At 46.4% G+C, this 16,640-nt stretch overlaps 2 protein-coding genes across 3 annotated transcripts; one reads left to right on the top strand and one right to left on the bottom strand.

The window, feature by feature from the left end:
* Window positions 1-229: 229 nt before the first annotated feature.
* Window positions 230-2,839, bottom strand: LOC135264645 (dickkopf-related protein 4-like). Of its 2 annotated transcripts, none has more exons than XM_064353410.1 (4): window positions 1,907-2,839; window positions 1,438-1,687; window positions 1,203-1,286; window positions 230-778 (listed from the first exon to the last, which is right to left on the bottom strand). In XM_064353410.1, the coding sequence occupies exons 1-4, from the start codon at window positions 2,030-2,032 to the stop codon at window positions 534-536; spliced, it is 705 nt and encodes a 234-aa protein (XP_064209480.1). In that variant the 5' UTR covers window positions 2,033-2,839; the 3' UTR covers window positions 230-533. The 2 variants fall into 2 exon arrangements, with proteins under 2 accessions (XP_064209480.1, XP_064209481.1); XM_064353411.1 differs by having other exon boundaries at window positions 1,534-1,687; window positions 1,907-2,834.
* On the top strand, window positions 629-16,190 carry LOC135264632 (chromaffin granule amine transporter). The gene is made up of 17 exons (XM_064353374.1): window positions 629-713; window positions 4,734-4,836; window positions 6,846-7,007; window positions 7,862-8,246; window positions 8,601-8,659; window positions 8,967-9,050; window positions 9,559-9,651; window positions 9,818-9,907; window positions 10,488-10,531; window positions 10,966-11,026; window positions 11,535-11,630; window positions 11,995-12,073; window positions 12,313-12,364; window positions 12,460-12,523; window positions 13,080-13,199; window positions 13,604-13,737; window positions 14,453-16,190. The coding sequence occupies exons 3-17, from the start codon at window positions 6,893-6,895 to the stop codon at window positions 14,558-14,560; spliced, it is 1,584 nt and encodes a 527-aa protein (XP_064209444.1). The 5' UTR covers window positions 629-713; window positions 4,734-4,836; window positions 6,846-6,892; the 3' UTR covers window positions 14,561-16,190.
* Window positions 16,191-16,640: the final 450 nt, after the last annotated feature.

Here is a 16,640-nt window from a genome sequence, read left to right as displayed (position 1 = left end):
CTTTATGAACCTACTGAGTTATTTGAGTCATTTGTGTTGGAAAGTTGGATTCAGTTTTGGCTTTGATGTATACTGGAAAAATAGACCACTTGCTAAGTAAATAGTAAATTGATTTTCTTCAATTGAAACGTTTTTCCACAATACACTTTTTTTGCACAATATGTAACCGAGCACCAATACAATAGCTACTAAACCATCAACACAAAATTAAGTGAACAGGGACAAAAGGTGTAATTAAAATATTTTTATTTGAAAATTGAAATATCATCCATATAACGGTCGATATCTTTTGTGCAACACTACAGCTTGCTTAGTCAATAAACACTTGATTGAGAAAAAAAAAAGAACAGAGAAACATGGGAAGTGTAATCCAGTAAAACACACAGCCCCACCCTACAGTTGTAGATGCTGTCGTTCTTTGACTGGGCAATGTCAGTGTATAACAAACGAATAAAGTTTTAAATCGCCCCCGGTCCATCGGTGGCCAGTGGCACCTTCCCGAGCCCAGGCCGGTTGCGTGGCTTTCCTTTTTTTTAGGTCTGTTTCTCGCTGGCCTGACACACCCCGTGGGAGTTGTAGTTTTCGGTGAGCGGGCGGCAGGACAGGCCTTGGGCGCAGTCGCACCGACCCAAGGCTCTCTGGCCCTTGGAGCGGCCCGGCAGCAGACAGCGCTCCCCCTCGACGGGAACGCGCAGGCACCTCTTCTCCTCCAGGTAGCGCGTGCAACACAGGCCCGCGCCGCAGTCCCGCGATCGTACGCACTTGTCCCTCTCCTGGCCTAGAGAGCGACAACGTCACAGTTAGCGCCCGTCTCCTGAGCGATCTACTTTTTCCAATTTTACTTATCTGGGTCCGATTATGGGGACAGCGCATTTCTTAAAGAATATAGCAAAACACTGTTTTGAGGACATTAATCTGAAGACCTTGTGGTCTTCCATGGCACAAACCCCTTCTGTTCTTGTTCTTGCATACACTTCACTTTGTTATCAAAGATACTTTAACAAACCTCTTCCTCTTGTACCGTTAAACCCATCCCTTCCGTTTTATTTTTTCTTTAGCTTCTCTATCACGATGTTTTTACACCCCTGCCTAATGTATCCTTTCTTTCATTGTCTCTCGGGCTTATATTAGTCTATTACTATTTAGCCTACTCAGTTCTGTACCTTTCATTAGTTCTGTTTGCGTCTGTGTTTCTCTCTCACCTTTCTGTTTTCTTCGGTTATCTAATGACGGCTGCCTGTTCTTGTTGTTCTCTGCGTCCATCTTCTTTGGCCGCGTACATAAATCTGCATTAAAAAATTAAAAATACGAGTGTAAATATGCCAATTATATGGGCTGTTAATAGTGTATGAGTATCAGTCTAAAACATAATTGATAATATTAATGTTTAAGAAGCCTGAAAATTAATTTAGTTATTTCTGAAATCTTACAGCTTACATGAAATAACACAACAAAATGCAAACTGTAAAATCAACCAAAGCGGTGGATTTGTCACTTCGGTTCTTTTGCGCGTGAGACGGAGAGTGTTCTGACCGTTGACACACCGCATTCCTGGGCAGCACATGTTGTCGCTGTGACATCTGCGCCGTTTCTGCTGACAGTTGGTGCATACGGAGTGCAGCGTAGCACCGCGCTCGCAGTACTGCCTGCTGCCGCAGTCACTGTCCTTCCGGCAGCGCACCTGAGTCTGAGCACAAAACACAATCTCACGGATTCAGAATATACACCGTCCACGTACGGTACACGGAGTAAAACCTATTTTTTGTTCTTCACTACGTAACTTCAAAATAACAATTCATGGTCAGAACAGACCTACCACCAAACACTTTTATTCTGTAAATAACCTTGACATAGCCTAATAAAAAATCAAATTTGAATACAAAAGACGAAAATGTCAGCCCCTCACCTTTGTTTCTCGGCCCTCGATCTCTGCCGAAGATCGTATGATGTTGGGGTTCGTGTCGTCACTGAGAGAGCTCTGTGCGCCGTACGCGGACAGTAGACACACGAACACAGCCGTACACGCGCGCATGACTTAGGACAAAACCGTTGTGCGCAAGGCTGCTTACAGGCCGGTAAAAAAAATTGCACGAGACGCCAAATTATAATGTTTAAAGTTCGTTTTTCGTACAATAGCCTACCTGAACAAAATGTAAACGCGACTGTATAAAATTCTACCGTGCAGCTCCCTTGTACGTCGAGAAGCCGTAAATGTCTTTAAAGTTAAGACGAACGCCTCGACAGCTTTTATCCTTGTCCCGATCTGTGTCCAGTGCCCACAGGTCAGGTGTGTTTCAAGTATCAGATTTATATCTCACCCATCAGACCGCCACCTCCTTCTCTAAAGCTCGCGTGCCTTTCATCGCCCTAACGGTTCCCAACAGTTTCCTCCAGCCAAACATCAAAGTTATTTTACTTTTCATTTTGAGCAAGTGCTCTTATGTTCTTTGAACGACTTGCGGCGGTAAACTCGGATGCGGGTTGCTTCCTGGACCGGATTACTTGATAATCTGCATCTCCTGGAGGAAGTGTTTGATCGGTTGGAGAGGCAATGTCATTATTAATTACTGCTTGAAGTTGAGAAACCGAGATGTTTTTGGTGGGATCAGCAGTCGGGGGGCCAGCGGGGGAGTTCACGGGAGACAGTTTACGCGTGCTGAGTTGCATAGAATTAATGTAGAGGTAATGTGACGTCTTTATTAATTTGGCATCATCGTGGGGTTTCTAGCCTCAGGTTACTAAAAGATCAAGTAAACAACGAAGCCGAACTGTTTTTAGGATGTTATTTAATCATATAACATATATGAGACATCCCCTTCCCAGAAAGTTACGCAGGAACTGGACTGTGTAGGCCTAATTAATGCTTAGCTGTATAACGCAAAACGATGACACGATGATATCTTTCTCAGACTTTCCACGCGTGCACAGGTAGGCCTACTATATTTGATTTGAGGCGTAAACCTCCTCTCCCCCTTGCTCATTCTGTCATTTCCTCCGCAAACATTTTGGCAGTACACGTGTCCGGAAAAAAACCGTATTTACTGCCTTTAATCTCTGACTGCCAGTTTAGAAGAGACAACAAGGGCCTTATTACAAAGAGAGTGGCTTATCTCGCTGGCAGCGCCGAGATACGCCCGGGGACTGTTTACTCCTGTCTGCGTAAGCACGACACGGTCCCAGAGTCTGCGTTTGTGATGTCCCGGAAAGGCTCTCTAATTGCCTCCCATTAACCAAAGACACTTTTGCCTGAACCACAATTAATTGACCCGAAGAAGTCATTTCCATTCCAGTAGATTGATTTTTTTCTCTCTCCGTTCAACAGCATTCAATGGACAGATATAAATGTAGCACCCAGTGTACTCTGTGTAAGTAGGAGTTAGGCTACAACTGCTTGATTTGCATGGATTTCCAGTTCACCGTGTCAAGATGGGCAAATATTAAATGACTGTAGGGTTCAACTACGCTCTGAACACCTCTCATGCAAACACACACACACACACATAGACGCAGCGAGTGTGCGCACACGCACATACACGCACACGCACACACACACACACAAAATAAGGCCAGCTATACAGTGTGGGTACACCTGCCACTAATGGACAGTGGCGGTTGAGGGTGGAACGTGCCCTCGCGCAGCTCCCTGTTTCATTTGATTACCGCGGTTTTTTTTTTAAAGACACCCCGAGGCTGCGGAAATTATGCCGGCTCCTGCACCTGCCTCGCCTTCCAGATGGTATTCAGAAAACAGTAGTGAAATAAGGCAGGACTTCTTCAAGATTATTATCCCATTATACAGTTATATAATAGCATATGACTCTCTCTCTTTCTTTCTCTCCATATATATATATATATATATATATATAAATATATATATAGTAGGTCTACAGGGTTCTTGGCTAAATTCTCAAACTGGCCCTCTGAACCTGCCGAATTATCCCTCAGTTTAACTGGCTTAAAATAATTTGTTCTGTCCCCTCTCCACCTCAGCTAATGTGTGGGTGGTGAGTGTTCTGGCCCAAAATGGCCGCTATACATCACCCAGGTGGCTGCAACACGTTGGTGGCGGTTGGAATTTCTTAATGATTGAAAGTCTTTATATATATATTTATATACATATAAAGCATTTTGGTCATTAAGAAATTTGAAGACCAATGTATACAGATAAATAAAAAAAATAAAATTATATATATATATATATATATATATATATATAACATTAGCAAATACCAAGATAATTGTATCAATGGCCAGGGTTGGAAGCTGATATATTTGGAGCCGTATATGAGTCAATAATGTGCTTGAGTTAATAAAGGCTGTGTCTTTTTTTTATTTTTTACAAGGCCTTGCCACAGCGGGCAGGAGCGTGTGTGGTGTGGAGGGGCTGTGGTCAGCGTGCGGAAACTCGGCGCAAACACACGTCTCGGCTCCTGCAGCAGGGCACGCTGTCCCAGCGTCTGAAAGGGTTAACGTCTCACAGATTACAGATAACCACCTTATTGTGAAAAATACCAGCCTGCAGGTCCCCCCCCCCCACCTTTCCCAACCCCCCCTCAACAAAGCATAACAGATGCAGACAATTACTTTCCTCTGTGACGCAGTTTAGGGGCTTGGTTCAGTGAATGGTGGAGAAGAGACGGGGGGTGGGGTGGGGGTGGGGGGGGGGGCTATCTAATTTGAGGGGTGGGATCTTAAATGACTACATTTTTTTCATGTTTTCTTTTTTTTTAAAGGACTATCCACCTCCATGTCCCCAGAGCTCTTAAAAGGAGCCACAGGAGAAGCACTCAGTGATTGACTTGCACCTGGTGTGGATCCACGCAAATGTCTCCACAGGTAAGACTTCTTGCCTCCCGTCCAGCCCAATATGGGGGTCGCCATCCCGGAGATGAGCTTCGCGCATCTTAGTTTGGCTTTGCCGTGATGAAAACCTGAGTAAGCAAGGAGCGCATTGGTGTTTGTTTCATTGCTTTTCGTGCCGAAGAGAATAATCTGAATTCTGAAGTTGTGCTGTGGCTTGTGGTTTAAACTTTTAGGGGTTTTTGTTTTGTTTTGTAGATCACGCTGTGATCCTACTCATTTATGTGATGTGTGAGCCTTTTTGAGTCTTGTTTCTGGGTAAAATAAGTTGACCTGCATTTGTTATTGGCCTCCTCAGATTTATGTCATTATAGCAAATAACCTCTTGTGTTAAACTCTTCCGAAAACACACATTTTTTCTTGTGTACTGCAATCTTTATTTCTGTAGTTTCCTAGAAGATTGTACTTTTGTTTATGGACCCGGCTCTGTCAGGAGAATATCAGAAGGAGAATTTTCCGTTCTTTGCACAGATCTAAAGAAGTACTTGCTGAAAACACAGGGGTTTTCTTTACCCACAGATGCTGCTGCAATGGTAATCGGCACAGAGTGCTTCTTCTAAGACCAAGCCAGAGGAAGTCTAATTCTATTGTTGATAAAAGGGGAAAAGGGGCAATCATCTCGTTCATCTTCGTAAGACGAATGTCTCTCCCCAGGACATAATGCGCCTGGTTTTTTTTTCGGTCATCTGCTCCTGTGTGACTTAATTTGCGATCAGCTTGCCGGGACCCGTGGCTGCTGCATGGTATCAGTGCTTATCTCACTGCTGTGGGGGAGCGGATTGGCTGCTCAGTGGAACACAGGGCAGGGAAGCGAGGGGCTGGGCAGGACTGGCTGGCGGTGGATGTGGATGTGAAGATCTGACTTATTCTGGTTTAGCAGTGGTATTGATGTGTCATATATATATATATATATATATATATATATATATATCGTGGCGTGAGGTTCCCAGCTTGGGGCTTATTTTAGATCCAGGGCTGCCCAACCCTGTTCCTGGAGGTCTGCCTGTTTTTTGTCCTGTAGGTTTTCAGCTCCAACCCTAACGAAAAGCACACCTCATTCAACAGCTGGAGATCTTGTCGAGCTGCTAATTAGTAGAATCAAGTGTGCCAAATTGGGGTAGATACGGAAACCTACAGGACAGTCGATCTCCCTGAACAGGGCTGGGCAGCCCTGATCTCCAGGAACAGGGTTGGGCAGTCCTAGCATCGAGGCCTGGAAATCGATCAACCCTGCCGTTGACTATGAAGATTTTCAGAGTTGCAGTAATTTAATTATTGATCTTTCACGGGTGGCGGTGGTACATGGCGTTCAGCTCCATTTTAGTATTAATGAGCAGGTGTGTATTCATAACGTGGTGTCCATGTTGTTATTCTTATTATCTTTCTTTTTCTCCGGTTTGACAGAATGTTGTGTTCTGTCCTCATAAGCATTGCTTGTGTCTTTTACATCCAAGTGGGGTGTCTGAGTCACTGTTTGTGCCTGATACAGATATGTGCAGAAAGTTTCCGCAGGGCTTGAGCACAAAACATAACAGAAAAGGAAGGACGAGAACAAGTTTGTCCTTGAAACTGGCACGCACAGTCCCTCTGAGAGGGTGTAGCTGTATTACCACTGTACTAAAAGGGCTGTAAATAATGCTCTTTTTTTAGCACGGTGTTGACTATCAACCTGTGTGCTCTTCATATAGGACCCTTATAATTGGGTCCAGCGTGAAGTGTTTTCTTGACTGGATTGCTTCTGTATTACAAGACAAGGGTGGATGTTTTTTTGGATGTTCTTCTCAGCCCAACAGTGTTCTTCACATTAACACACCTGTTCACCAGCCTCCTTTTGAACAGGTATATGAAGGCCAGGGCGAAGAACCGAGTCCATTGCTAATGCTAATCCTGCATATGACTGGGGGAAGATAGTAGCCTGATTGCTAACAGGGAAATTGATAGCCTGATTGCTAACTGATTGAGGGTGGGGGGTTCCTCCTTTGCAGGCTTTCTAGCTGACCCGCCCCCCCCCCCCCGGGAGAGTGGAGTAAAGATGCCCATATTCAACCCCCTGGAGTGGCTGAGACAGAGTCGGGGGTCCCGACGGCTGGTGCTGGTGGTGGTGTGTGTGGCGCTGCTGCTGGACAACATGCTGCTCACCGTCGTGGGTGAGTCCGGTAGGGGGGGGGCCGGGGGGGGATGGGGGGGGGCGGCTGGAGGGGGGGGAGGGGAGGAGGGGAGGGAGGGGAGGTGGGGTGTTCCCTCGGAGAAGGGAGAGCAGGGCGACACTTTCGTAGAGCGTAGTGTGAGGTACAGTAATGGCACTGAAACACATAGTGACACGATCACAATGTGTAGGAAGATGTAGGGGAATAGAGAGAGCGAGAGAGAAAAGGAAAGAGAGAGAGAGGGAGAGGGAGAGCGAGAGAGGCAGAGTGAGACAGACACAGAGAGAGAGCGAGAGAGTACTTACGTTGTATTTACATCTGTAAAAATAATCTGCTCAAAGGTACATGGCATTTCCTGGCCTTTCATTGTGTCTTTTTTTTCTTTTTTTCTTTTTTTTGCTGTGGTCATGTGATCATTGCATCATTCGTCTGCGGGGTTGACATTCAGCTGGGTGGCGTCCCACCGCTGGCCGTTAGACCCCCCGACCGTAGAGAGCAAAATCAGACAGACAGAGAGCGGCGTGGGGCGTCCCCTCTCCCGCAGAGGTCCCGCATGTGGCAGGGCACGCTCAAACGGTTCATTCAGAAACCCAAAGTTCAACCCCCCCCTCCCTGCTCTAACCTCACCCCCCCCCCCCCCCCCCCCCCTGCTCTAACCTCACCCCCTGCCCCCCCCCCCCCCTGCTCTAACCTCACCCCCCTCCGCCCCCCCCCTGCTCTAACCTCACCCCCACTCCACCCCCCCCTGCACTAACCTCGCCCCACCCTTCCCCTTTCCCCGCTCCGTGCTCCTGCCTTTTTCAAAGTGCACCCTGCTCCCCAAACTGAACTGTGCCGTCCTCGATGTCCTCCAGTGCCCATCATCCCCACGTTCCTGTATGCCACGGAATACAAGAGGCCGGACCCCTCGCCGACCCCCATCCCGAGCCGGCTGGTCTCTCCGAGGCCTCCCCATGAGGAGGCCGCCTTCTCCGCCATCGTCTCCCGCTACGACAACGCCACCTACGTCCTCCGGGTCGCTGCCACCGCCGCCAGCGCCGCCGTCGCCAATGGCAACCTCTCCGAGCCGGCTTCCGCCTCCACCGCCGCGCCGAACGGCTCCTCCCCAGGGGCGCCCGGCGGATGTTCGGTGAACGGCGACTTCCTGGAGCAGGAGAACGTGCGGGTGGGCCTCATGTTCGCCTCCAAGGCCATGGTGCAGCTGCTGGTCAACCCCTTCGTGGGTCCCCTCACCAACAGGTAAACCGCTCCCCCGCACGGGTGTCAATCAAACTGCCAGTCCTGGAGGGGGCGTGGCGTCTGCTGGTTTAACTCCGGTCCTGGAGGGGGCGCTGTGTCTGCTGGTTTAACTCCGGTCCTGGAGGGGGCGCTGTGTCTGCTGGCTTAACTCCGGTCCTGGAGGGGGCGTGGCGTCTGCTGGTTTAACTCCGGTCCTGGAGGGGGCGCTGTGTCTGCTGGTTTAACTCCGGTCCTGGAGGGGGCGCTGTGTCTGCTGGTTTAACTCCGGTCCTGGAGGGGGCGTGGCGTCTGCTGGTTTAACTCCGGTCCTGGAGGGGGCGCTGTGTCTCACTTCCGTCTCTGTCTTTGTTCTAGGATTGGATACCACATACCAATGTTCGCCGGGTTTGTCATCATGTTCGCATCAACGATAAGTAAGCACTGAATTATTACAACAGGACAATTTGGAAGCTAAATACCTGATTCTGCATATGTGATCATAAACATGCAGGGAGGCATACATTTGTCTAATGCAAAACAAATTAAATAAAAATTAATTACTACTGTTGCAATCAAACGTTACATATTTGATTGTAATTCTCTGTAATTGTAAGATTCCCATGATCTTGTGAATGTGATACCACGTTGTTTGCAGTGCTAGTCACTACTAACTAACATGGCTAACTCTGTCTGTCTGTCCGTTTGTCCCTCCGTCTGTCTGTCTGTCTGTCTGTCCGGCAGTGTTCGCCTTCTCGGGGACCTACACGCTGCTGTTTGTGGCCCGATCCCTGCAAGGAATCGGATCCTCTTTCTCGTCAGTGGCAGGTACCCCACGTTCATTACAGACGTTACCGTTTCTTTTCAGAGTCTATAAGTGCACCCTGGGTATTTCTTATTCATTAGGCCGTTTTGGCTGCAGAGTATAAACTGCCATTGTCTTACATGTGTATGAATATAATGTGTAATGTATACGGTTCTGTGGATGAGCTTAATTTGTGCGAGAGAATGAAACGCGGGGGGACGTTGTGGTTTCACAAGCGCTCCGGAGACGGCTCTTCTAAGGCTGAGTCAAAATATTCTTTGCATCCCGGACCGCTTTTTTTTCTCCCCCGAGACTGAAACCACAGGTGCCCCGGTAAATGCACCTGAAAGCAGAAATAGAATCAATCTTAGAACCGCCCTACTTACACCTGGAGTGCTGCCCGCCTGTCGCACTGTAGTTGCTGAGGCATTGTGGGAAGGGAAGGGTGGGGCAGAACTCGGACAGGTGACAGGTGCGGGGGGAGGGGGGGGTGCTTGGGGCCGTTTCTAAAACCGCTTTGCTCTGTCGCAGGGCTGGGGATGCTGGCCAGCGTGTACTCCGATGACAACGAGAGAGGCGTTGCCATGGGGATCGCTCTGGGCGGGCTGGCCATGGGGCTTCTGAGTGAGTCCCTTCCTGGTTCCGCTGGCGGGACCTGGTCATGTGATCATGTACCTTTGCTTTTTCTCTCCAGTACACCCTCATCCTTACTCTTAAAAGTCTGCCCTCTCCAAAATAAGTGCCTGAGCCCCACCCAAACGAAACGATGTCCGTTACCTCTGTTTCACAGTCGGTGCCCCCTTTGGAAGCGTGATGTATGAGTTCGTGGGGAAAAGTTCCCCCTTCCTCATCCTGGCCTTTCTGGCCATATTTGACGGAGGTAAGTGGGACAACTGATTTCTCATCCCTAATTTTAATAAGTTTTAATAATTATTATTTTTTTAAAATAATTATTATAAAGTCTTTCGCTTAGTTGTCCTCCTGCCATGACATGTCATGAACTTGAGGCCAGAGGAAATTCAGCTGTCTTTTGTTTTTTTTTGTCATTGGAGACTCTGATGGGGAAGAGTCACTGTGTCTACCTGAGTAGTTTCAGCCGACAGTGCGTGTATAACAGGGGTGATCAGATCTGCGAAAATCCACTCGATCAGTCTCGGCCCACTGCACCCAGTTCCACACACACAGAATGTGCTTCGCGGTGCGATGCTTCTGCTTAATGAACGTGAAAACTGACGCGTACCTGTCCCTGCTACGCCCAGTCATCAGGATGAGTGCTATTCCAGCGGTGTGATGATAATTAGAGTGTAACGGGGTTAATGATGAAACTGTGGTGATGAGTAAGTCCCAGCTCCCTCTGTGTGCGGCGAGTAGCCGCTTTGCGCTTAGAGGGGAAAAAGGCGCACATTTATGAGTTTTTATAAATTATTGTTTCGCTCATTTTTTTTTTCTCGTCTACGCAGTGTTGCAGCTCTGCATACTTCAGCCGTCAAAGATATCTCCGGGGGTGAGCGGCTTTTTTTTTTTACTGCTGGTTCCTTCTAAGGCGTGAGGTCACAAGTACTGTATGCGATTGGAATGTCCTTGACTGAACATTATAGTGCTGATGTCACAATCACTGCACATGAGTGAAAGCGGTGGAGTTCTAGAACACTGGGGAAAAAACACACACATTCCATAAACACCTACGCTTCCAAGGGTTTTAAAAAGATATTAGTATTTGCCCTACATGTGTTACCTGACCACAGTGTTAATGCAGTTTGGCCACAAGTTTATGCAAAAACATATGTAGGATTGAACAGAAATAGAGCATAATAATTCCACTGTAGAATTATGTTCCCTAGATAGTTTTACTGAATGAAGGCTCACTGATCTGACAGGTGGGTCTGGAGGACTATGATCGAGTCCATCCTCTGTCTAACGGTGAGCTTGACTTTGCAGAGTGTGGAGGGGACTCCTTTACTGACCCTACTGAGGGACCCCTACATCCTCATCACTGCAGGTGAGACTGCCCCTGCACCCCTACATCCTAATCTCTGCAGGTGAGACTACACCTCCATTATCCCCTGCTGGGGAGGGACCAGGTCATCCACCCCAGAAACAGCTGTCAACGCACCTCAGGAAGTTACCTGAATGTCGCTGGTGTGGCAGAAACCTAACATGTACAGAAAAAGAATAAGAATAGTTAGGAACAGCAAATTGCGCGTATTTTCCATTTGCCAACAAAAGCATCATGGTTTAGCCACATGGGGGTTTGAACCAGGTTGGAGTTAATTATTTTAATGTCAGGCATTTGTTGGAAGGAAAAAAAAATAATAATGGAATCATGGTATCTGAGGAGGAAATCCGGTAATCCGTAAATTTTGCTCGATTGAAAGCGTCTTTTCTGAGCCAGAAGTAGACAGAAGTGTTTTTGAACGAAAGGAACACACACAAATGAATCCAGATGTTGTGAGAGGTGAACGGTGTAGAAAGGAGTGAAAAGTAAGGGTTTCTTCCCCTGACTTTAGGTTCTCTGTGCTTCGCTAACATGGGGGTGGCCATGTTGGAACCAACCCTGCCCATATGGATGATGCAGACCATGTGCTCTCCAAAATGGCAGCTCGGTACGTCACAATGCAGGGGACGCACCCTGTGATGTATTTTCGAAGAACTGCTCGTGTTCAGCAGGTTGTGATAACGTTAATCTCACGATTCATTTTTGCAGACAAATTTGTTGTTGGGTGACGTAATAATGCGTGAATACCATGAGAATTGAGGTTTTAAATAAGGGGTTAAAAATGGCTTTAGTCTTCCATTCATATGCTACTAAAAGCTTTTTTTTTGATGGTTCAGATGCATTAAGATAAATATGAAGCACTGCAGTCAGATAAATCAGAATTACTCTAAAATGATTCGGTCAAATGGAACAAAGTGGAGCTTGATAACGTTTCTCCGCTAATTCACTGAACTCGATCCACTCTCTTCCAGGCATGGCCTTCCTACCAGCCAGCATGTCCTACCTAATTGGAACTAATTTATTTGGGATCCTAGCAAATAAAATGGGAAGGTAAACGCTCGATTTCACAAATAAATGCTAAGCATATATTTTTCCACCATTGGTTCCTGTCTATTATTATACTTAAGCGTTTTCTCAATGGTGCATATTCACTTTGTGCAATGGAATTGAAAAATAAAAATATACATACTGTACATATCACTCATGTCTAGATAACAAGTGGACTGTTATATGGTTTAATGTTCAAGGACAAGTAACGGGTTGTGTTAAATGAGTTGCTTTCCCACCAGGTGGCTGTGCTCCATGATTGGAATGGTAATCGTTGGAATCAGCCTCCTCTGCGTGAGTACCACTTCCTGCGCATCACTTCCTGTTCTGCCTGGCAGAACCGTCAGCTCTAATGGTGATTGACGCCGCTCTTCAATGTTGTGCCGCAGGTCCCTTTCGCGAAAAGCATTTACGGTCTCATCGGCCCGAACGGCGGCCTCGGGTTCGCCATCGGTAAGTCCCGATGATGTCATTAACGCACGTGTGGAGAAAAGGGGGAGGGGGGAAAAAAAACTGAACAATGAAATAAAAAGATTAATATTTCCATATACTGTGTGTTTCTTCACACTGGAAGCTGGAGGTGGCTTAAACATATAAGTGAGACCATCTCAGATCTGTTTGTCTGTGTGTCTGTTTGTCTGTTTGTCTGTGTGTCTGTTTGTCTGTTTGTCTGTGTGTCTGTTTGTCTGTGTGTCTGTTTGTCTGTTTGTCTGTGTGTCTGTTTGTCTGTGTGTTTGTTTGTTTGTTTGTCTGTGTGTCTGTGTGTCTGTTTGTCTGTGTGTCTGTGTGTCTGTGTGTCTGTTTGTCTGTTTGTCTGTGTGTCTGTGTGTCTGTGTGTCTGTTTGTCTGTGTGTCTGTTTGTCTGTGTGTCTGTGTGTCTGTGTGTCTGTTTGTCTGTGTGTCTGTTTGTCTGTTTGTCTGTTTGTCTGTGTGTCTGTTTGTCTGTGTGTCTGTTTGTCTGTTTGTCTGTTTGTCTGTGTGTCTGTGTGTCTGTGTGTCTCCGGCGCAGGTATGGTGGACTCCTCCATGATGCCGATAATGGCGTACCTGGTGGACATTCGCCACGCCTCTGTGTACGGCAGCGTGTACGCCATCGCTGACGTGGCCTTCTGCATGGGCTTTGCCATTGGTAAGGACCTGCGCTACACGCGGGTGCAGCATAAGCTCGGGGGCAGCAGTGTAGTGTAATGGGTAAGGAACTGGCCTTGTAACCTGAAGGTCGCAGGTTCGATTCCTGGGTAGGACACTGCCATTGTAGCCATTGAGCAAGGTACTTAACCTGCATTGCTTCAGTACATATCCAGCGGGTATAAATGGATGTAATGTAAAAAAAAATAAATGCTGTAAATGTGTAGTGAACATCACTCGATGAAGTGACATGGTGCTGCAGAAAGCCAGAGGAAACGCGGCACTTATTTTGGATTTTTGATGAGGTGACCCACTCCACATGCAGCAGCAGTAACCACACCTTCTCTCGCCCTCTCTCTCTCTCTCTCTCTCTCTCTCTCTCTCTCACACCCTCGCCATGCCCAGGTCCATCAACAGGGGGCGCCATCGTGAGATCCATCGGGTTCCCCTCCCTCATGGTCATCATCGGCATCATCAACATCCTGTACGCGCCCCTCTGCTGGTTCCTGAGGAACCCCGCGGCCCGAGAGGAAAAGATGGTGAGTCATCTTTCCTTCCCCCCTTCGGCTCCGAAATCCGCCCCCCCCACAGCCGCGCCCCCCTCTGCGTGCCCCCGCAGGCCTGACAGGAGGTGCTCCGTGCGTTTGATGCCGTGGGACGGGGCCAAAAAAAACCCATTAGCTCACCTTTCCTCAGACGCCATCCTGTTATTAAATTATCTCTCAGTAAAGATACTTTATTATTGCTATTATTATTTTTTAGTGGCTGACTAAAGCTTTGTTAAGCAGTCGGCTAATTACCCGCAAACACGCACCTGTCTGGGCCAATCAGAATTAAATTAGACGGCACATTAGTGTTCTATTGGCGGTGATATATAACTGGGTACTTCAGAGAGAAATTTCCAGAGTAGCTAAAGACCAACATGAGACCTAGTCCGAGAGCACTTCAGCATGTTGGTCACCACAATGCATCTGAAATAAGTGAGTAAATGTATTTTTTTTTAATCAGATGGCAGATTGAAACTGATATGAAAGATGTATTTCTATCCATTTTCACGATGAAACCCTCCCTCCCTATTCTCAGCCCACACACACATTCCTGTTTCTTGTGAATGACAAACCAAAAGTAATAAGGAAGTGATTAGGAAATATTTAATGCGCAATTCTTGTTTTGGAAAAGGTTTTGCCTGTCTCTGACCTAACCTGTGCTAAGTCAAACTGGGTGGATCATTGGTGGATTGTCTGCTTTCTCTAGGCCATAATTAACCAGGAGTGCCCCATGGCCGTGAAGAGCTACAACACCCAGCGGGATTCCCGCGAGTTTCCGCTGAGCGACGACAGCGGGGAGGAGCCTGAGGACTGACGCAATCGCTACGCACGCCGACACGCTAACGTGCTAACGTGCTAACACGGACACGTTACGTCACGTTGCTTCACACCGACCGCGTACGCTCTTGCCCAGAGTGACCGGCGTTTTAGTGTAACAAACAGTGCAGCCCGTGAGTATTTAGACAGTGACGCGTTTTGTTTTTATTTGTTGTTGTTGTTGTTGTTGTTGTTTTTTTTGGCTCTGTACTCCAGCACATAGGATCTGAAATTAAACAGCAAAAATTGTATCGCTGTCCAAATGCTTATAGACTGCACTGTAAACACATCCACCTGAGTGATATAAGCAACGTGCACAAATTCACACACACACACACACACACACTCCAGTAGAACTTGAGGAAGAGACCATTGAATAAGGGCGGTGGAACTTGAATCTCATGTTCGCCCCTGATATTGTGCCCCGCTGCAGTCATGCAGTCAGTTCGGCCTGTTGTCTTTTAGTGTCACCTGTCACCTTGAATGTCCTGGTGTCACCCTCCTGGTCGCATGTCCCAGACTGTAACATGCCATCGTGCTACCTATCACGTTAGCCTAAACGCATATTCTAAATCAACAGGAAGTGACATGGAAATGATCCAACTGCAACCAAAGAGCTGTGCCACAAGGGTTGAAACATAGCATTACATCACTGGCATTTAGCAGACGCTCTTATCCAGAGCAGCGTACACACAACTTTTTACACAGTATCCATTTATACAGCTGGATATATATATTGAAGCAATGCTCAAGGCACTTGGGCATGGTACTTAACTTGCAATTGAACCTGCGGCCTTTTGGTTACAAGACCATTTACCTGGGAATCAAACCGGCGACCTTCAGGTTACAAGACCACTTCCTTACCTGTCATACTGCACTGCCGACAAAGTAGACATCAAAACCATAATACAGAATATAATTAAGATTTCATCGATATTTTCGGTTAATGTTAATAAGCTCCCTGTTTGAATGTATTTCTCGTATTTGAATCTGTGACAGATTTTACTGTGAAGCTGAAGTCCGCCTGTATTAAGCTCCCGACTGAATGCCCCCCACCAATGGGTAAAATTTGTTGTGGTGAGTTGGAGGAACAGGCGAATATCCTGTTGCCATTGACGCTCGCTGACTTGAAATGACACATTTTGTGAATGGGCAGATTTATTTCCACCGGTGGTGATATTTATATTTTAGTTTGGTAGATCAATTTTTAAATTCTCTTTAATTTGTGACAAATTGCACGTGGCTTTATTTGCGTATGGAAGTATTATACATCAGACTGCACAGTATCTCAAGAGATAAACAATTGAAGAATGACATTTTCTTCAGAACTGTTGAATTGTTGCTATTATTTTGTAATTCCTGGAGAAACATGATAGTTGGTTTCATCTGAATGTTTACCTGTAACACTAACAAGGTCATATTACACATGTTCCCTGTAAAATACAAACAGAAATCCCATTGACTTAAATATAGTTACAAAACGTTTCATGACTTCAGGACATCATTCTGCTGGAAAGTCCCAAATTGTTTATACTATTACTATTATTTATGGTATTATGCTACCGCTGTTTTTACTGTAATGTGTGTGTTTAGATTATCAAAGTCTGAATTAAACCAGTGCTAGTTTCCTCAGTCACTAAAATGGTCTGTGATGCGCGCACACACGCACATACACACACAACACAAATATATACTGTATATCTCACATAAATTGTGTGAATGAACTTGATAAAGTGTGTGTGTGTGTGTGTGTGTAAAAATAGTACCATGTTTTTGAAATTGAATCCTGATATCACACAGCTTAGGATAAAGGCAAGAGCATAATTACAGAGCGCGCGCGCGCAGTGTCTGCACAAACACGCGCTTCCAGTTACACGATATTTGCAATGAGGCAACTGATGTTACAAGTCCACACAGCTGCTGGATTAACAAGAAAACATTTTCAGCTGCGGTTTCGGATGTTGTAAAATTCAATATCCTCTCTTTCGCCTGGCCCACACGTCCACGTTCCTTTGTAAATACATTTTTTTATCTGTTAGCAGAAAGGGTATCTCGAATCGCCTTTAATTTCCTTTTCG

This window comes from Anguilla rostrata, chromosome 10 (assembly GCF_018555375.3).
Source record: "Anguilla rostrata isolate EN2019 chromosome 10, ASM1855537v3, whole genome shotgun sequence".
In the NCBI taxonomy this organism is placed as follows: Eukaryota; Metazoa; Chordata; class Actinopteri; order Anguilliformes; family Anguillidae; genus Anguilla; species Anguilla rostrata.
Note: the sequence above shows the minus strand (reverse complement) of the source record. Positions and strands in the feature narration are given on the sequence as shown.